The sequence below is a fragment of the Lynx rufus genome, unplaced genomic scaffold (assembly GCF_022079265.1).
Source record: "Lynx rufus isolate CCGP_SWC_20201006 ecotype Redwood Valley unplaced genomic scaffold, mLynRuf1.p SCAF_1, whole genome shotgun sequence".
Lineage (NCBI taxonomy): Eukaryota > Metazoa > Chordata > Mammalia > Carnivora > Felidae > Lynx > Lynx rufus.
The window spans coordinates 79,175,256-79,197,034 of NW_025814823.1; the positions used below are offsets into that span (position 1 = coordinate 79,175,256).

At 43.3% G+C, this 21,779-nt stretch overlaps 1 protein-coding gene across 1 annotated transcript in view; it reads left to right on the top strand.

Moving 5' to 3' along the window:
• The window catches only part of MYO16 (myosin XVI), a 467,181-nt gene that overhangs the window by 232,618 nt on the left and 212,784 nt on the right, over positions 1-21,779 (top strand). The window contains exons 17-20 of the mRNA XM_047086088.1: positions 14,238-14,349; positions 17,742-17,859; positions 18,662-18,733; positions 21,550-21,691. Coding sequence (XP_046942044.1) covers positions 14,238-14,349; positions 17,742-17,859; positions 18,662-18,733; positions 21,550-21,691 — 444 coding nt within the window. The remainder of the gene's footprint in view (positions 1-14,237; positions 14,350-17,741; positions 17,860-18,661; positions 18,734-21,549; positions 21,692-21,779) is intronic.

A 21,779-nucleotide genomic window follows, 5' to 3' on the forward strand; every position in this document is an offset into this window, starting at 1 on the left:
TATGAGTAAGTTTTTAGACTTTTTAGCCTTTCAGTTAGTTTTTAAATGTCTAGATAATGACTTTTAGGCAACATGCTTGAGTCTTTTCTCCAAATATTCTCTCACATATTATGATTTTTCTTTTTTTATTTTAGAGAGAGAGACAGAGAGAGAGAGAGAGAGAGAGAGTGTGTGTGTGTGTGTGTGCGCACGCAAGTATGGGAGAGGGCCAGAGGGGGAGAGAGAGAGAGCTCAGTGCAGAGCCCAGCCTGGGGCTCGATCCCATGACCCTGGGGATCAAGACCTGAGTGGAGATCAAGAGTCAGATGCTTAACTGACTGAGCCACCCGGGCTCCCCTATGTAGAAGGATTTTGACGTAAATGCACAATACAACAGGATTTTTACTTCATGAAAAGTGTTTTCTTGTTATTAGTAAGTAGCTTGCCTTTGGCACTGGGGTGTGAACACTGTATTATTTCAAAGTTTGGAACAAAACCAAGAAGCAGCAGAGCTTACTTTGAGTGCTAACAACCTCCTTCTATCATTTGTCTTTTAGATTATCCCGGCTCTATTTTGAAATATTCTATATAGTAATATCATCTGTGGATGATATTTCTGTATAATTTTATTGAACATATGTAGCATGTTTATAAAGATAACAATAAGTCCACAGCCATTCCTTACTAGAAATTATTAAAAATAGGTGCAAGGGGCACCTGGGTGGCTCAGGCAGTTGAACACCTGACTCTTGATTTCGGCTCAAGTCATGGTCTCACAGCTCGTGAGACCGAGCCCCACATCAAGCTCTGTGCTGACAGTGCAGAGCCTCCTTGGGATTCTCTCTCCCCCTTTCTCTCTGCCCCTCCCCCCACCAAAATAAATAAATAAACTTAAGAAAATAGGAGCAACAAGGGGTACAGTAGATAGAAAGTGTCAAAGTAGAGCTCACATGTTCCATCCTTGTCTTCTTGATTTTATTAGGAACAGTTATGGGCAACGAGTGTTTTTGTCTGTGCTAACATAATCATTTTTATTCAGGTTTTAAATGAGAACTGATATTTAGCTGTGGTGCCTGGGTGGCTCAGTCAGTTAAGTGTCTGACTTCAGCTCAGGGCATGATCTCATGGTTCATGAGTTTGAGCGCCACATCAGGCTCTCTGATGTCATATGGAGCCCACTTCAGATCCTCTGCCCCCCTCTCTCTCTCTGCTCCCCCCCCACTCTTTCTCTCTCAAAAATAAAAGAAACATTAAAAATATATTATTTTTTAAGAAAATAACAGATTTAGCAAAAACGAGAAATAAAGTATTTAGTTGACTTCATGAATCTATCCTGAAACAACCAGTTCTTATATTCCATGTCTGACATCATCTTGTTAGATACTTGGTTTTGGGCTACATTGCTTTACTAGGGACAGTCTACATTTTTTTTTAAGTTTATTTATTTATTTTTGCGAGAGAGAAGAGGGAGAGAACCCGCAAGAGAAGAGCAGAAAGAGAAGGAGAGAGAGAATCCCAAGCAGGCTCTGTGCTGTCAGCTCAGAGCCAGATGCGGGGCTTGAACTCACAAGCCGAGAGATCATGACCTGAGCTGCAACAGGAGTCAGACGCTCAACTGACTGAGTCACCCAGGCACCCCAGGGACAGCCTACATTTTAATAAGCTCTTGTGCTTGAAAAGGTTTCCCTTAATGTATTTTTAAAATCTTTTAAAAATAATGTAGTACATTTTTATTTTAATCGTCTTAACTTCTCCATAAAATTCCCCATTTGTTAAAATGGAGGGGCTGATGTTTCTTAGTCACATGACAAACATTTTTAACATAATTTGGGTGCTATCACGAAGCCAGGCCTTAAGGTTTTGTACGTGGGATGCACGTCTTTGCACAAGTGTGTGCACATGCAGTTTTCTTGCTGAAGGTTAAGGTTGCTGGTTGTGTAAGTATCTTATCAGGAAAGGCCATTAAACTATCTGGTGAACTATGTTTATTTCTTTTTAAAGCTCGTTTCTGGTTTCCTCACCCGCCTCCCATATTGTCATACTTCTCTCCTAGTACTTCTAATAGGACTTAGGCAAGTTTCTGCCTCTGATGATTTACTGAATGTTTGTTTCTTACACTAACCTTTTTTCACTAAAACCTTTTCTAAATTAATTCTTCACTGTAGCATTTACAGGTTTTTGTTTGCTTTGACAAAAGAATGATTGATTTTTATGACATTGGATTTTCATTTACTTTTGCCAATCTTTGGCCCAAGGAGAAGGGTAGAACTTATGTTCACTGTTTATATATCGCCAGCTGCATATGGCACCTTCCAGGTATATTGAGAACCTACCAGGTATAAATGGAACTGACCAGGTATATATGGAAACTTTGAGATACATTTGGAAGCTTTCAGGTGTTTATAAAACCTACTATTTAATCAGTAATGACTTAGGTTTTATGAAAATCCATGGGAAACTTTAAGGCATGACCTCTAAAAAGGAAAACATTGGTGACATTTAATTTCTATATATTAAATAAGAACTAGTAAATATTTAAATATATGAATAAATAAAGTGGAGAAAGGAGAGTGTATTAGGATTCTCTAGAGAAAACCAAGAGGAGAAATATAAATGCAGGTATGTGTATATACATATATACATATACATACACATACATATGCATATGCACACACATACATATATGCATAGACGTACACATACATATATGCACATACATATGCATGCATGCATGAGTACATATACATACACATATGCATGTGCATACACACATATACACACATGCATATGCATATACACATATACATGTACGTATACACATATACATACATATGCATATGCATACACATGCATATACATATACACACATATATACATATACACATACATATACATATACATATACATATTCATAGTATACATATACATATGCATGTACATGTGCATTGACAGAATTGACTCACATGATGGAGGCTGAGAAATCCCGAGATCTACATCCACAAACTGGAGACCCAGGAGAGCTGCTTCTGGTCTGGTGCCAGGTCTGGCTGGTCAGGAAGAGAATCCTGGTGAGAGTGAGAAAGAGCAGGGGTCAATATGAAGTCACATGGTGGCAGCCACAGCAGGGAGGGCAATTACATGTGCAGACTACAACCAAATAATAATAGTTTGATTGGGAAGAGCCGTGTTGTGGGGAGTCTTGCGAAACATGTAAGAGAATTTATTGTTTGGGTGAAATGTTTATGAGTAGGACAGTGATTAGATGGCTGTACACATTGGGAAGATGAATCAGATAGAGGCTTGGACACACACTCATTCTCTTTGATCCAGAATGAAAACTACTTGTCAAGGCCCGTCTTGCTTTGTTATGGGGATACACGTCCAGGCAATTTTGATAGGAGTCTGATAAAGCACTCTTGTGGAGGAAGCACACAGTTTTGGGGAGTTCGTACAGAGGACATCCAAACCTACAAGACTTCCCAGAGAAAGTGGGCTGCCAAGAGCAATGGAATTCATCCAGAATGTTCCATGGGGAGTATGTGTGGGTTATGTTCCCAGTGAAGAAAGCAGGATGAGTGAGGGCCCAGAGGTGGACTAGACTTAGGTCTGTCTGAGGGACCAAAGGAAGTTCCATGTAGCGAGAGCTCAGAGGGCATGAAGAGGTTTGGAAAACGGATGGCATCCGATGGGGTGGGCCTTTGGGAACCACGCTAGGGAATTCGTGTTTTAAGAGCAATGGAAAGGGGCACCACAGGGCTCAGTCGGTAAAGCGTCCGACTTTGGCTCAGGTCATGACCTCACAGTTCATGGGTTCAAGCGCCATGTTGGGCTCTGTGCTGACAGCTTAGGGCCTGGAGCCTGCTTCGAATTCTGTGTCTCCCTCTCTCTGCCCCTCCTCTGCTCATTCTCCTCTCTCTCTCTCTCTCTCTCTCTCTTTCAAAAATAAATGAACATTAAAAAAATAAGACCAATGGGAAGGATTTAAGGTTTGGACTTGGGAAGTGCATTCACTAAATTTACATTCTGAAAAGAGAACTTTGCCTTTAGAGCAGAAACTAGGTTGGGGGTGAGCAGGCATGGGGTCCAGGAGACCAGCTTCTGTAGTGTTTGGGGAGATTTGAACAGAGGGAGACAGAGAATACTACAGTCCCTGGGTGTCCATTGAGAGACTGACAGCTGTGGGGAACAGGGAACATGGAGGTCCTCCTGTTGGATTCACGGTGCATGCAGAATCAACCTGGCTGAGGGAAGTTCTACACAGTATAGGAGGAGAAAGAAGTTTGAATGTTGCAAATATTCTTATCTGTCAGCCTGGGAGACTGAATTAGGGTGGGTAATAGAAATACAGTAGGGGTGCCTGGGTGGCTCAGTTGCTTAAGTGTCCAACTTTGGCTCAGGTCATGATCTGACAGTCCACGGGTTTGAGTCCCGTGTCAGGCTCAGTGCTGACAGCTCAGGGCCTGGAGCTTGCTTTGGATTCTGTGTCTCCTTCTCTCTTTGACCCTCCCCCAATCGTGCTCTGTCTCTCTCTTTCTCAAAAATAAATATTAAAATTAAATATATATATATATATATACATATATATATATGTATATATATAAGAAGTACAATAAAACCTTGGTTTGTGAGCGTAATTCATTTCAGAAACACACTTGTAATCCAAAGCACTTGCATATCAAAGCAAATTTCCCTGTAAGGAATAATAGAAACTCAGATGATTTGTTCAACCCAAAAATATTCATATGAAAATGATTACAATACTGTTATCTAATACGAAATAATAAAGAAAGTACAAAATATAAAGAAAAATAAACAAATTAAGCTGCACTTCCCTTTGAAAACCCTTACGGCTGGTGCGAGGGAGACAAGAGAGAGGAGGGTTATTGTGTAGGGAGGCTTTCAGGATCACTAATGGAATCACTGCTATGTATTGACTCCATGGAATCTTTCTTTTTGTGCAAGTTTAACAAGGCACCTATCCAATGACCTAGAATGGAGCAAAGCATTCTTAGCTCACTCTTGTCTGGAAAAGCAAAGGACTGTCCCTGGGTGCTCTGAAGTGACAAAAAATACACCAGTGCCAGTTGGGGGCACCTTCCAACGTCCTGAAAAATCACGGATTTCTGCCAAACACTGTGGCCTGAGACTGAGCATCCAAGCATGCGAGGCAATCACCCACAATCCTGCAGAGAGAGAGAGAGAGAGAGAGAGAGAGAGAGAGAGAGAGAGGAGAACCATAGGCTCAGTTGTGATCATGTGACTTTCAGCATCACGTACGACTCGTATTGCAAGACATCGCTCATGTATCAAGTCATAATGTATTAGAGACGTTTGCTCATCTTGTGGAAGCCTCACAGAACAAGTTGCTGGCGATCCTGGGATTTCCTGTAATTAATTTGAGAGGAAAGCAGAACTCCCTGTTGGATCTACGAAGTCGGAAGCGGTTGCTTGATGTGTTTGTGAGCCATGGTCAGCAGGATGCTTTCACGGAATTTGCACCGAGGGAACACTTGAGACAAGTTCGTGGGTAGGTCCCCGTGGAGACCCCGAAGAAGCGTGTTGCTCAACAATAACGTGTCTGCGTCGCACGTTCTGTCACACTGACGTGTGAGAGGAGGGTGACTGCAGGTGCTACCTGGTCAGTGTTTCAAACCCAGGGTTATGGTGCACTGGGTCCTGCACAACAGCGTCATGGCCATGACCTTGCACAGTGCTTTTTCATGACCATTTTCCCTGAGGAGGATCTCAGTGCCCATTCAGCCTTGCCCAAAGCATATTCGTGTATTTATATAGATCTCTGCACTGCCCTCCTGTGCAGCTGGGGCCATCCTGGGCAGGCCGGGGTGGGGGGAGACGACATGAACCGCAGAGAGCCCCTCCTCCACCCCCCACAGATGCAGCCCCTTGGCCATTCGTGAAGGCCAGACCAAGCCCATGTTCTGAGCAGCAACTTCTGTCTCTCCCCATCTCACATTTTTTAATTTTTTAAAAATATTTATTTTTGACACAGAGAGAGAGAGACAGAATATGAGCAGGGGAGGGGCAGAGAGAGAGGGAGACACAGAATCCGAAGCAGGCTCCAGGCTCTGAGCTGTCAGGACAGAACCCGATGCAGGACTCAATCTCACGAACCGTGATATCACAACTGGAGCCAATGTCAGATGCTCAACCGACTGAGCCACCCAGGCGCCCCCCTCATCTCACCATTTTAATATTGATGGTTCTCTGTGAGGGCTTCAGGGCAAAGGAAAGACGCCCCCTCCTCTGGCAGAAGGGCCCGTGCTGGTCACAAGGCTGGGGGACTGGCTGCACACTGGGGCTCGGGCCCCCCAGACACTGGCCCTGAGTCTTTGTGCAAGAGGTGGGGCCGCTCTGTTCTAGGGTCTCCACCCCCAGCTCTTCGAATTAGATGGTTTCAAGAAACAAGTGAGATGACCCATAAGCATTCACTATTTGAAAGATGGTAAGAGTTGAGAATTTGTTTCACCAGATGTTTTGAAGAAATACTCTGACTGATTAGAAAAATATGGACAAACTATTCTGGGAATGTCACAAGACCCAGAGTCTTTCTGAATACATAATTTATTAAATGGATTCTGTTTTTTTCCTGAAGACCACTAGCCAGGGTTTCCTCTTTCCAAACAAAATAGTTTGAGGCTAATATATTAATATTTTCATTGCTGGAGATTTATGTGTCCGAACCTGTGGTTAATAAAAACTTTATTCATATCCCGTTGAAGGGGGGGCGGGATTTAAAATTCATTAATACTTTCCAGATAGCTTAGAAACAATAAAGAAAAGAATTTCCTTTTTAGGAGCAAGGTGGGGGTGTGTGGGCAAGAAGGTGTTGTTTACCACCTTCACTAGAAAACTAGTAAACAGGGGGTGCCTGGGGGTTCAGTCAGTTGAGCGTTGACTTTGGCTCAGGTCATGATCTCGCGGTCCGTGAGTTCGAGCCCCGTGTCAGGCTCTGTGCTGACAGCTCGGAGCCTGGAGCCTGCTTCGGATTCTGTGTCTCCCTCTCTCTCTCTGCCCCTCCCCTGTTCAGTCTCTGCTCCCTCCCTCCCTCTCTCTCTCTCTGTCAATAAATAAACATTAAAAAAATTAAAAAAGAGAAAAAAAACCTCGTAAGCAGTGTTGTCTGTGCTGATGCCAAGTATTTGCTTTTGCCTTACCTGGTTTCTGTTTACTTATTAAACATCCCCAAGTAAAAAGCAGCTCTGCCCACAATAGAGAAGATATTGTTCTTTTGTATTTAAGGGGCAGATAAAACCCTGAGCAAAACATCATGTTTGTAGTCTGTGAGCTTCTGACTTGGTGAATGGGCTGTGCACGTGGCTTTAAGTAGCGATATCTTTGCATGTGGCTTTAAGTAGTAATATCTTTTATTTGTATTCGAGTCTTCCCTCCCAGTGTATCCTGGGGACACATGCAGCCACAGAGTTATTTTGTGTTAAGGAATGGTGGAGCCTGGGGAGCACTGGCAGGACAGCTGTGTTTTGTTTGTTAGTTAGTTTGTTAAATTTATGTTGAGATATGGTTGACATATAACGTTGTGTAAGTTTAAGGTGTACCAAGTGTTGGTTTGATATGTGTGTGTGTGTGTGTGTGTGTGTGTATATGTATATGTATATATATATGTACTGTATGTGTATACATATATATTAAATATATATGGTACTACATATTACTGTATAATGTATGTAATGTATATATTACGTACATACAAATATATGTATGTATACATGTACATATGTGTACATGTCCATATATATGTATGTAACATATACGTTATATATATTATATAGTAATACCTGTGTTCTGTCATCTACATATTTCTTTTCTGTGGTGAAAACAATTAACATCTAGTCTCTTAGCAACTGGGAAGTTTTGAAGTTCCGTGATCACTATGCCCTGCATGGCATCTCCAGAATGCTTTCATTTACGAGTCGCACATTTGCTATTTTAATGTGCCTGGCACCAGCGGGAGACAGGAGGTACCGGGTCCCAGAGCGGGGACACAGGCCCTTGAAATTCCATGGTGGGTTGTTTGCAAACAGTCACTGTTTGTATTTGATATTCAGATCACGTCACCACCACCTTGAATTCGCGGTCTCCGTGTCAGAGCGATGCCGCTGACACTCTTCTGTAAGTCTAAAGACGAAACTACCCTATGACTGAGCTCTTGGACTTGTTGGCATTTAGCCTAGAAAAACAAAGACTTACATTTACCCCAAAACCTGCATGGGAATGTTCATAGCAGTTTTATTCATAATAGTTCCAAACTAGAAACAACCTGGATTTTCCTCAAATGACCAACTGGTCTGGCAGACTGTGGTACATTCATACTGTGGAATACTACTCAGCAATAAAATGAAGCAAATTATTGATATACACAACAAACCGGATGAATCCCTACAGAATTATGCTCCTTTTTTTTTTTTAATTCATGGTTTTGTAGAGATATTTTTTCCTGGTTACGCATAACAGCCATTGATTCTTGGAAAACTGGAGAATATGAAACAAACAAACAAAAAGAGAGAGAAAATATACCTCCAATCTGCCATCTATCCCTCTGTCTTTCCACTTTGTTTTCCTGAGGCTATTAAACTAATGGAGAGAGAAAAAATACCACATCTTTGTGATTTAAAGTTATCCAAGGGAAAGTAAAATTGCGTATCGGTCATGGAAGTTATGGAGCACGCAATGGCGTTGGGGTCTGGATGCTGAGCTTTGTGAAGACAAGAACTGGGGGTTGTTTGCTTCTCTGTCCTGACCTACTTTTATTATTTTTTATTTATTTTTTTAAATATATGAAATTTATTGTTTCCATACAACACCCAGTGCTCATCCCAAAAGATGCCCTCTTCAATACCCATCACCCACCCTCCCCTCCCTCCCACCCCCAATAAACCCTCAGTTTGTTCTCAGTTTTTAAGAGTCTCTTATGCTTTGGCTCTCTCCCTCTCTAACCTCTTTTTTTTTTCCTTCCCCGCCCCCATGAGTTCCTGTTAAGTTTCTCAGGATCCACATAAGAGTGAAACCATATGGTACCTGACCTACTTTTAAAGTCCTGTTTAATAGAACATTATCAAGTAACACATTTCACACCAATTAGGACTTTTGTATGATTCGTCAATGAGGAACCTAGAAAGTTAGTTTTCCTAGAATTTGCCTTGAGAAGGATTGGCCACGCTTAACTAGCTATTAAAATTTGGAGAGAAGGGGGGGCACCTGGGTGGTTCTGTTGGTTAAGCGCCCAGCTCTTGATTGTGTCTGGGGTCATGATCTCCTGGTGTGTGGAATCGAGCCCCGCTTTGGGCTCTGGGCTGATTAGCTCAGAGCCTGCTTGGGATTCTCTTTCCCCCTCTTTCTCTGTCGCTCCTCTCACTTGAGTGCTCTCGCTCTCTCTCACTCTCTCAAACATTTGAAAGAAATTTGGGGGGAAGAAATGAATAGGGACAGTGGCAGAGTCAAGGTCTGCTGAGAAGCAGTAGTTCACAAGTCTCCTTGTAGTTACCAATTCAGACAACACCTATGATCAAGGATCTAAGGTTATTGAAAAATATCACTTCATATAGTTGATAACAGTGTTATCAAAATTTCCACAAAATGGGACTACCTAATTTCCTCAGTGCTTTTGTCCTTTTGTTGTTAATGAAACCTAAGTGCATTTAGTAAAGACAGACTTTTCTGGGGAAGTGCATCTTCAGAAAAACTTGGTGCCTTGATCTGTTCCTTGGCGGGATATTTCTGCTATTTCCAGAAATCAGGCTGGATACAACTTGCCTGCCATATAACTTAATTCTATACTTTTGGACATAACTGACCTGCTAAATCGGCTTGTCCCTACCTGCTTCAGAGACAATGGAGTTATCTACTAAATAATCCACATTTAAACACATGGTAAAAAATAAGGGTAATCTTTTCCTGTTTTCCTTCATCTCCCTTGTTTAACATGTCTTTTCACTTCTTTCCCCCACCATTGAACAGTGGAACTAGCATAGAGTGTTACTCAAGATGTGTAACCTCTAACTTGGCCTCATTTAATCATTTGCCTTTCTGCGGGACTGTTAGTAGAATTATCTGCAGTCCTATTGAGAGCTAAATGTGTTCTCATGATTACAGAGTTTTCGTATGTATTCATGACGTTTCATAAATTAAAGTCAAATAGGCTTAGGCGTGTGCACATGTGTGTCAAACAGATGTGTGCATGTGCACACACACATCGTGCCTGGAGTCCGAGCATAAAAAGTTGAATCAGACACTTTCATGGTGTGCCACATCAGGCTCTGTGTTGACAGTGTGAAGGAGCTGCCCCTCCCCACCTCCTCTCTCTTTGTCTCTCAAAATAAACAAAAACTTAAAAAAAAATGTTATCATAAAGGGTCAAATAAGAGTTGATTCTAAACCTCCAGATTCTTGGTTGTAATATATTCCTGGACGTATTTTTCAAGTATTTCTCTTTGCTTGTGTGTGGCTTCATTAACAAATCATGTCAAAGGGAAGGTGAGTACTTTTAATCTTCAAAAAATAAACCTTAATTTTTTTTTCTGATAGTAACATTTCCATTTTATTTTATTTAATCTTTTAAATTTATTTTGAGGGGCGCCTCAGCGGCTCAGTCGGTTGAGCGTCCAACTCTTGATTTAGGCTCGGGTCATGATCCCATGGTTTGTGGGTTTGAGCCCCGTATCAGGCTCTGTGCTGACAGAAGATTGTCTCTCCCTCTCTCTCTGCCCCTTCCCTATTCACGCTTGAGCTCTCTTTCAAAATAAATAAACTTAAAAAAATAAAGTTTATTTGAGAAAGAGAGTGTGTGTGTGTGTGTGAGAGAGAGAGAGAGAGAGAGAGTGGGGGAGGGGCATAGTGGGAAGGATAGAGAGAATGCCAAGCAAGCTCTGTGCTGTGAGTGCAGAGCCCTATGTGGGGCTCCATCCCATGAACCCTGAGATCATGACCTTAGCCGAAATCAAGAGTTTGACACTCAACCGACTGAGCCACCCCGTACTTTTCCATTTTAAGATACAGTTTTGTAAACAGCTAAGAACTGTATTTCTGGTGAAATCATCCTGGACATGATTGAATAGTGGGAGAAATTTTGAAGTCATATAGAAGACATTGAGTTCTAGTTTTCTTTTGGTCATTTTCATGCCATCAAGTTTTCAAGCCACAGAGGAACATACAACCGAACTTAAAGCATCATTCCTCCATCAGGCAAACTGTCCTCTACAACCCGATTTTGATTGAGTTTCTCCTGGACCATTGCATTCTTAACAGCCCAGTCTGCAACTACTAAGATTAATTTCACTTGGCTTCCTCCATCCAGAATTCAGCAGAAGTGAAAATGCTGGTTCTTCTCACTGCTTCACGGAGCAGGTCGTAGCCGCTGTAAATTCTCTACCATAAGGACACGAAAAATGGGGGATGGGGTGGCTTAAAGAAATATTGAAATGCCCATAGATAGGGCTTGTTAACTGACTATTTTTTAAGAATTTTAAAATGGTGGTATTTCACACATTTGACTCTATAATGTCAACAGGAGCCCATAGTTCTCTGACGGAGGTTCATTGGTCTCTTTTATGGAACAGTGGAGTAGTAGCCTCTGTGATGATCAACAAGTAAGTGGGAGAGAAAAGAGGGCAGCAGGAAGATGGATGGAAAACTGTGGTGGGAACCAGAAGAGTCGATAGCGGTCGCAATTTCCTATCTTTAATCAAGCCTTTATAGTCACTAAAGTTTTGCACATTTTGGGCAAAATGACTGACCATCCCACCCAATTCCTCACTAGTATTGATGACCTTGACCTTGATCTTTTGTTCTACTGCCCCAGCCCCAACCCAGCCATCCCAGGTCAGACAGCAGAGGAGATCCCTGGAGAAGGGGTGTGCACCACGTGAGCTGGGCTCCAGCTCCCTCCGGGCCCGGCACAGCGTCCACTCGGCTTCCGGGGCCTCCCAGCTTGGCAGTCTTGTCTGTCTCCACAGCAAATACCTCAGATTCTTACAGCTTCTGCCAGCCAGCGGCGCCTAGTCATCTAGACCCAACCTCTTCCTTTCCTCGAAACACTGAAGCCTCAAAGCGCTAGTGTCTTTGCTGCTCTGAGACGCCAGCAGCCTTTGGACCCGTGTTTGTCACCTCAGCTGGCATATCGAGGGGCCGTGTCCCTTCTGTGGTGGAAGGCATGCCCTCCCACCGTGCTCCAGTCCCAAATCCTCTTCCCTTCTAGCAACTTTATTTTTAATGTTTTTATGTATTTATGTTGAGAGAGAGAGAGAGAGAGGCAGAAATAGAGGGAGAGAGAGAACCCCAAGCCAACTCCATCAGAGTAGAGCCCAATCTGGGGCTCGATCTCATGACCGTGAGATCATGACCAGAGCCAAAACCCAGAGTCGGATGCTCAACTGACTGAGCCACCCAGGCGCCCCTCTTCTAGCAACTTTCTGCTCTTCATACCCCCTATACCTCCCTTTCTGTCAGCCTTCCACCCAGGATCTTCTGTGGGCTTCCAACTCAGCATGGAAATCTTCTGAAGGCTCTCCCAGTCCCCACCCCAGGAGGCTGGACTCCCTCACTTGCATGCTTCAGAGCTAGCACTGAGGGAAGAGAAGTCTTCACAGCCCCACCATCAACAGCAGTCTGTGTCTTTCCCCACACCACCACCCATTTCCTTGTGTCTACGGTCTCTTTTCTGTCACTATCAATCATTCTTGAAAATGTTACCCTTTTGTTTGGACGGCTCTGGCTTGTTTTAATTTTCCTACTCCCTTCCTGAACATTCAGTTCTTTCTTCATCCCGAAAATGTTAGCATCTTCTTTGGGGTGAGCTCATCCAGTCACAAGGGTTTGGTCATCTGCATGTTGATGACTTCCAGATCTTATTTTCTAGTCTCTTCTGAATGTCAGGTCCTTACAGCCAATTATTTTTTGGAATTCTACTGGAATCCCAACAAGGTGTTCAAAGTCAACCTGACCAATATAAAATATAAGACTTTCTCAAAAACATATCCTTCTTGCTGAGAACACTCTGGTTCAATGAGCTCACGCTCTACCCTGTTTCCTGAGACATAATCTTGCAAAACCTCATTAATGCCTCTCTCTTCTCTTTCCTCTGTCTCCAGTCTGTCCCTTCATCCTGCCAGTCCTGCCTCCAGGGCACCTGTCTCCCCTCCTCTTCACCACTGCTGGTCTCCCTGGATCACCCAGCACCCTTGCCCTTTCCAGGTAATCTTTCCTGGGCTATCAGAACACTTTTTCAAACACTGATCTGATCATGCCATTTCCTCGCTTTAAGACGTTTAGGACTGCCCATCATTTCTAAGACCTAAGGGAAGCTCTTTTGCAAGAGAGGCAGAACTCTGACTACTTCTCCAACCTCACCAATTTCTGCTTCTCTCACCCGTGACTACCATTTTGCCAACATACCTGAGCTCCTGTATACACCACAGGCACAGTCAATGCTGGGTACCTTTGTACATGTTGCTAACTATTCCGGGGGCACCCTTAAGTCCTGAATTTGCTTGGAAAATTCTTATTCAGGTATTGGCTCTTGGAAAGGAAGCCTCTTCCTATCTTGTAGACTTTTATCCACTCTGGGTTCCGTCCTTTTTCTGAACACTTACAAACACCTCTTGTTCATCTCCATTATTCTACTTGCATACTGTATATTGTATATTATATTCTCTCTTTCCTGAGCACAGGGATACATTTGCTTTTGTTGTTGCTGAGTGTCCAGGGATGAGCCCTTTAACTTTATACGTGTCCTTTATACCTATATCCCCAGCAGCTGTGTATTTGGGAAATGATCCCTATGTGTTTGTTGCATGAGAGCAATAAATCAACAAATTACTCAGCCACTGCATGATTAAAGGATATTGGCCAGAAGAAATAATAAATTACTCGAAATTAAAAATCTTTAATAAAAGTATTAATTACAAAGCATGTGATAGGACCCACCAGATTTCTATATGAAATGCCTAAAACACCTGTGACCTTCTGCTTTCCGTAGGAAGGGTGCAGGTAAGGTGAGAACCAAGTGAAACAGTGTAAATAGGTTCTGGTACAGCAAGAACTTTTTTTTTTCCTTCCTGAAACATCATGTGCTATTATGTATCAAAGCCTTGTAAACACAGGGCAGGCAACGTCCAGGTGACTTCTATTATTCTGGAGACCAAATATGGCGGAAGTGACTTTTAACCACTGGAGTTTGACCACAAGCCAAGCTATAAGGCTGTGTGTTTTTTTTTTTATCCTAACAGGTATTTGAACCAGTCTCTACCAGAAGATGTATCAACAGCAGAGCATTCTGTGAACAGGGAGAAATTTGCTCTTTTGAAACAAGCCCTGAATGTAGTTGGCTTCAGTAACATGGTGAGTCGTATCATAAAATATTTCACTGAGAAAACCAACCTTGTCCTAATTTACACAAGTCTTTCATTCAAAAACTTTTACTGAGTCCCTATTATATTCCGGATATTGTTGCAAATACTCATGATTCAGCAGAGGACAGAACTCAGTCTGTGCCTCCTAGAATGTACATTCTCGGGGGGGGGGTAGGTAGACATGAACGTGGGGTCCAGGGTCATAGGTACTGTTTAGACAAATAGAGGAGGAGCGTCTGTTTTCAAGAAGGTGGTCGGGGCGCCTGGGTGGCTCAGTCGGTTAAGCGGCCGACTCCGGCTCAGGCCATGATCTCGCGGTCCTTGAGTTCGAGCCCCGCGTCAGGCTCTGTGCTGACAGCTCAGAGCCTGGAGCCTGTTTCAGATTCTGTATCTCCCTCTCTCTGACCCTCCCCCATTCATGCTCTGTCTCTCTCTGTCTCAAAAATAAATAAATGTTAAAAAAAATTAAAAAAAAAAAAAAGAAGGTGGTCAAGGAGACCTTTGACCAGAAGAACCCTGAGAGCAAAACAGATCAAAGAACTTTACATTGACCAGTTCTAGAGAAAACAAAGGCAAGGAACTGTTTGCTACTAAGAATCACTTTGAAAAGTAACCTAATCTCTCATTAAAGTTTTCTGTGCAACATAAAGCTTGTTCTTATTCTTAAAGAGTTACACCTGCAGGTATTATGAGGCTGAAAAATACAATTTAAAAGGTTCAAACCGCCACTCTACAGTAGAAATTTCTGTAGTCATGGAAATGTTTTCGATCTGTGCTTCACGATATATGGCAGGTGCATGTGTGGCTAGTGGGCATTTGAAATGTGGCTAGTGTGAATGAGGAAACGGATTTTTAATTTTTCTTGGTTTTAATTCATTTAAATTTAAGTAGCCTGTGTGGTCAGTGGTTGCCGAATTGGACAGCACAGGTCTCCTGGACAAGAGATGTGAAACGAGCTAAGCCTGGAGTGCCCTCAAAATTCCCTCAAATTTGTCTTTCCCTTACACAGTAGCTGTTCCCTCCTCATTCAGTTTGGTGTAATTTTGAATTATGGGGACTTCCTCACTAGCAAGGAATGTAAGATTGCATGGGTAACTTTGGAGTGGCCAAACCCAGATTTAGTCATAGATTTAAATATGTCCTTTTTCTTAGGGCAGTAAGTTGATGGCTTTGGGTCTTTGCTTCTTTTCTTTTTCACCCTAGTCCACATAGACACAGCCCACAGGGCACGGAGGTCTAGGAAGGGGTGGGGAGGGAGGGATAAGGAAATGGGGACTCTCCCTAAATGAAACAGCTCTGGCCACTTCACCCTTGCCCCTTTCCGAGATGGGAATTCTAGCAACATAAATCATATGGTATCTTTTTGTTGCTTTTTTTGTTTTGTTTTTTGTTTTTTCCTAATTTTACGATCTGTATATTTCTTTTAGCAAGTCCTAACCTATTTGCAGGTTTCTGTCCTTGGACTTGCTATGGTTGTACTTTTAGGTTATTTTTCCCCTTCTTCTGTGCCTAAAATGTCTGCTTCCTTATAGGAAACTGGCATAGACAGGTGGGTAAGGAACCATTCTACCAAAGTGCCCGTTGCCTGGAAACAGGGCTTTAAAAATCCATGATTGATTCTCAAAGGCAGGGCAACCAAAATGTGCTTTCCACCTGAGGTAGCTAAGAGAGAATTTAACAGCCTCTTTGGTAAAAGAAATGTGTGCCTTTTAACAAAGACATGAAAGTAATTGTTTCACTGTGATCCTTTAGGATGTCTGGTATGGGGACATTTTAGTGCACTTATGAGGATAGATCATGTTCAGTAAGGCTAGAAGAAAGGTATTTCTGGTCCTTGAATCCAGACTTGTCCTTTAAGGTGCCTCCACCTGCGACCTCTGTCATCACCGTCATCGCCGGCCAGTGGGACAGAGGGGGATTGGTGTTGGGTCCAGGCAGACACAGGGCAGCGTCCCTGGCCTCTGCTCACAGGGCAGAAGATTCCGCACACGGTAATCTGTAGTGTGGCCGACTGTCGCACTATGTCTCCACTGCTGAGCTGTGAGACCCTTGAGGTCAGGACAAAGCCTTCCTGTCCCCGTTTGCAGAGCCCCTACCTCACAGGGCGCTGGAAAAGCTACTGAGAAGTTACTGGATTTATTAGAAAAGGGAGGAAGCAGTTGTCAGGTCGCATAAGAAGTAAAATGTTGTTGTAACGAGCATAACTGAATAAAACTCGAAACCATCATCTGTAATTTGTGGGTTACCAAGCCCATTTTTAAGTATTGCCACAATCCTACGGTATCATACCCGAAAAATTACTTAGAGACCGTCCTTGTCCGTGTTCTCACTTTCAAGATGATAGAATTATACTTTGTGGTGAAAACCAGAAGTTCTGGAGGAAATTCATGGAAGTCCCCAGGGCTGTATGTTCACCTATGTATTTATAAAGTGAATAAGACCTATTCTTAGTAACTTTTCACAGGGAGCAGCTCTTTATTTCGAAATTACAGACTAGAAAAATGGGGATTTGAAGACTATGTCACTTGCCCAATGTGGAACCTAACCAGCTTCACTATTGATGTCGTTATACTAAATATTTGTTCTTCTAGAGAAGTGTATTTGTTAGCCTACAGCTTTCCCTTGATTTTTCATTCTTGCCACGAAATGGCGGTCCACGAGCCAGATTTGAGGTCTGATTTCTTTCTTTATGCAGAGTTCCACATTCTCAGATACCGTCTTTCAACAAATGTTCTCTTACTTCCTTCTACCTTCTGCTCAAAGGTGGCTCTGGCCAAACATCCATTTCTTTCTGTTTTCCTCAAAATACCTTAAAAACACAATTAGCATTTTTTTTTATCTAGGCATAGATATTTGTATTGTGCCTTCCTGAATTTTCCAGCAGGAGTGAAAAGTTCTGTCATCATAGACTCGGTTCATCTCAGAGGGGAGGTAACTGGGAGATACGCACCATATAGCAGGCATCCTGGAAGGAAGCCGCCTCCGCGTCCAGCTCTGGGAGGATGCGGGCGATCTGACCGCCCCGGTGAGGTCTAGCCAGCCAGACTCAGGACACGGTGATCCAGTTTTCATTATGAGATTTGTCAAGAAGCTGTTGATTTATATCAGAACGTCACTTCCTCCCCCCCGCCTTTTTTTTTGTTTAAGGAACAGAGACATTGATGTAGACAAAATGTGCACTGAATTGTGAGGTTTTGGTTTTGAGTGGAAGGTTGGTAGTTCTCTCGCCAGACCCCCGGGATCTGAAAAATCCCAGCTGCACTAACGGAGTTCACAGCATTGATTTTTTTTTTTTTTAAACCTATTAGGTTTTTCAAGGATTTGTCTTATCTTTTCTTGTAAGCAATTCTCTCCACTTTCTGTTTTTTCTAAAACGCGTAGGAGGTAGAGAATCTGTTTGTGATCCTAGCAGCAATATTGCACATTGGAGACATTCGATTCACTGCTCTGACCGAGGCCAACTCCGCATTTGTCTCTGACCTCCAGCTTCTGGAACAAGGTCAGTGGAGCACATCTCTCTCTAACCTCGTGGGTGTGCAGTTTTGCAGACCGGCCAGTAGATGGAGACACAGTACAGAAAAGCAGGGGGAAGAAGGCTTTCTTCGGGAGTAGAATAGAGCAGGAAAAAAAAATAATAATAAAAAAAATCATAAAAGAGCTGTATCCACTTTGTTCTTTCTTTTCAATGGTTTTGGGAATGAAGAGCAGTGGGCACATTATGTTCTCAGGCTTCCCACCATGTTTACAGAGCTGATTTTTAGGTGCATCCTGGGGTTTATTTATGTCGTTCTGAATATTTTCCACCCCCACCCTGCCGCCCAGTGTATTTTGGGGGGCATGTTATTAACCACACATTTTAAACAATATAATTACTTCCCTTCAGAGGTCTTGCCAAAAACCTCTCTCTCCCCTTTGAAGTAGCCTTGTTAGTCACTCCCAGATTTTTTCAAAATACCTTAAAACCACAGATTGTCAGTGAACATCATATCTTCATCTCATATCAAAGTAATTTAACCAGGGACTGGGAGAACGATTCAGGGCCATCTGTGAGGGCGAGGAGGGAAAAAAAAAAAAACCTGTTGTGATTTAATACAGGAGCCCAACCAACTCAGTAATGTTTTGATAACTCCAAGCGATTGCTCTCATTTACTTTGATAATTAAAGTGGCCGTTCAGTTTTCTTTAATACCCACAGTTCCTCATATGTAAAACTTATCAACGATGGCCCTAAAGTACAGTGTTCTCGCCATCAAAAATATATACGTTCTAACTTGATTTTTTTCAACGCTGCTTTCATTTCAGTGGCTGGTTTGTTGCAAGTGTCACCTGATGAATTGGTATCTGCTTTAACAACGGATATCCAGTATTTTAAAGGTAAGTTTTACCCTCCTCTGATCGTTCATTCTGTCCAGTTTGTGGCCATCTTGGAGGCACGGAAAGCCAATGCCGCCTTGCCTTTCCCCACCTCCGGTGACTGCCCCCACGGACTGAATGCCAACCACGGAAAGCCTTATGAACTCATCTGTTCACGCAATTATTACTCTGCCTTGTAAGCTCGTGAAGCTCTTGAGAGACCATTCTGATGAAACAGTCACCTTTTCTCCCCGGTCAGTCATTTTAGACAAATCCAGTCATCAGCCCAAGAGGATCTATTCAGTTGAGTCGTCGGAACCATTTGTGTATGTCATGCCATGATACCCTCTACATTTTAAATCCTAATCATCGCTCCCATTTATGGGACACTTACAAACTGATGGGAAATGTGCCACGGGCTGTAAATGCCAGACTTTTAAAATCCTCACAAATGGCTGCCAAGGGGGCCTCACCATTTCCTTCTTTAACAGATGAGAAAACTGAGATCCAAAGAGGATGAATAGCTTTGCACCTCAAATCACTAGTAAACGGCCTGTTGGGGATTAGCACCCAGTGCTGTCATGCCTACGTGTCACGTGTGGACACGGGGAATCTCCGTGCCATACGCGTGTCTATGCAGTGGGCAAACACAGTGGTCTTCCTATATGCCCTTTGGTTATTCCCCGTACATCAGCACCTTCCCCCCCTTCCTCATATTGAAAGTTTAAGGACTCACCCTCCAGCTGGTCTTTTTTTTCCTCTAATCACCACTGTTTTTACCTGCTTCTCCTCTTGGACCTACCTTGGAGGTATTTAGGTATGTGGCTTATCAGTTGTGCCTTGTCTTCAGAGAGTTCCCCCTGTGTTCCGGAACTGTATGGATCTGCCCATTGTCCACTCAGTTACCTCTTCCTTCTCCTCCTCCACCGACTAGACCAGACACAAGCCGGCTCTACTCCACAAATGCCTCCCGTTCTCATTGCCTTCTCTTTATTTCTGTCACCGCTGCCTCAATATATCTTTCCTTCCCTTGATCACCAAATGGCATTGTCTCTCATCTTTTGTCTGGTCTCATCTCATTTGGCTTCCTTCCACACTGCTTCAGGAGTAGTCTTTCTGAATCGTATTCTGCAAGTAGGATTTTCATCCATGGACATCAGCCCTTCAAAGATGCTCCCAGGCCTTCCAGAGCGAACCTCATCTCTTTGGGTTAGCCCAGGAGGCCCTTTATGATTCGGGCCCACCAAACTTAGGCTGTATTCTGAGCCATTTTGTACCAGCCCTTGCATCCAATTATATTAAGTTTCTTGAACTTCTCTAAATTCATCATTTCTCGTGACTTTTTAAAGAAAACTTGAACTCACCATTAATATCTAGAATTTACTACAGGCAGGTTTTTCTGCTTACACTGTCCTACTGTCCTTACTCACCTTCCAGCACCCTCCATCATGTTGACTCCAGGGACCTTAATTCTATGATATCAGCAAGGGCACACCTGCTCTCGTAGCCACTTAGTTTGTTGATCTTGGTGGCCTTGAACCTGTAGGTCCTTGAGTCTTCCTTACCTGCTGTTTTGTTTCTTTTTTTTTCTTTTGTAAATTTTTTGAAAGTATATTTATTTTTTTTTTATTTTTTTTTTAATTTTTTTTTCAACGTTTATTTATTTTTGGGACAGAGAGAGACAGAGCATGAACGGGGGAGGGGCAGAGAGAGAGGGAGACACAGAATCGGAAACAGGCTCCAGGCTCTGAGCCATCAGCCCAGAGCCCGACGCGGGGCTCGAACTCACGGACCGCGAGATCGTGACCTGGCTGAAGTCGGACGCTTAGCCGACTGCGCCACCCAGGCGCCCCGAAAGTATATTTATTTTTGAGGGAAAGAGAGAGCGTGAGTAGGGCAGGGGCAGAGAGAAGGGGAGAGAGAGAAGCACAAGCAGGCTCTGCGCTGAATGCTGAGCCTGATGCGGGGCTTGAACTCACCAACTGTGAGATCATGACCTGAGCCGAAGTCGGATGCTTAACCAACTGAGCCACCCAGGTGCCCCCCCCCCCTTTTATTTTCTTTTATCTCAGCCTATCTCAGAAGCAGCTCTCCTCCTGAGTCTGCACCTCCACCGATCAAATGCTCGGCTGTCATTTCACACAGCCCTCGTCCTATTACTTAACTCCCTGATCAGCCTAGTGGCACAAGTTAGCCAGGCTGGCCACGGCCACACGGTCTGAATGCTGGACCCCCTGCTCCTCTCTGCGCTCCAGCACAGAAGCTATCATAGGCTCAGCCCCACATCTTCCTCACTGATTCCTTTTTTTCTTGGTTTCTTCTCTAGTCTACTCTCTTCTAAAAGCCTTATCACTCAAGATTTGGATTCCCATGTCTTAGAGAATGACATAAACATTTCTGCCCGAAGGCCCAAACTTGTTCCCAAAACCCACACTCGCATTTTGGTTAGCTGGACCATGTCTGAAAATATTTAAAATAGTACTGATTTCCCCGATGGCCAGGTTTCCAGATGCCTTGGGGAGGATTCATAGTCAAACCAGTGAGCTGTTATCAGAATGCTTGTTAAGAGGGGCCCTGCCAACCCTTGGTTCCCTAACAGAAAGGAAATTACACAGCCTGCATGGGGGTCGGAAGCTGTGCTCAGTGTTTGTAGCAAGTAAGATTGCAACGTACATGGCACTCGTTTGGGGAAACATTTTAAGAGACCTCATTTATAAGTGTTATCACGTGTTTTGAACATCTTTTGGTGTGTGAGGCTATATGACGTGCACGGTGCTGTTTGCTTCTAAATGAGGGGAACCTCATTCTTCTCTCTCCTCTCCCTTCTGCTGTCCTAGGAGACACCATCATTCGACGACACACAGTACAGATGGCTGAATTTTACCGAGATCTCTTGGCCAAATCCCTGTTCGGTCGTTTGTTTAGCTTTTTGGTGAATACCATGAACTGTTGCCTCCAGAGCCAAGAGGAGCACAGCAGGTAGGATGGACAGACACAGGTCTGCACTCTTAGTCCTGAGCCGACTTAAAAGGCTCCCCTCTTACAGATGCTTTGTAACCCAGCATGG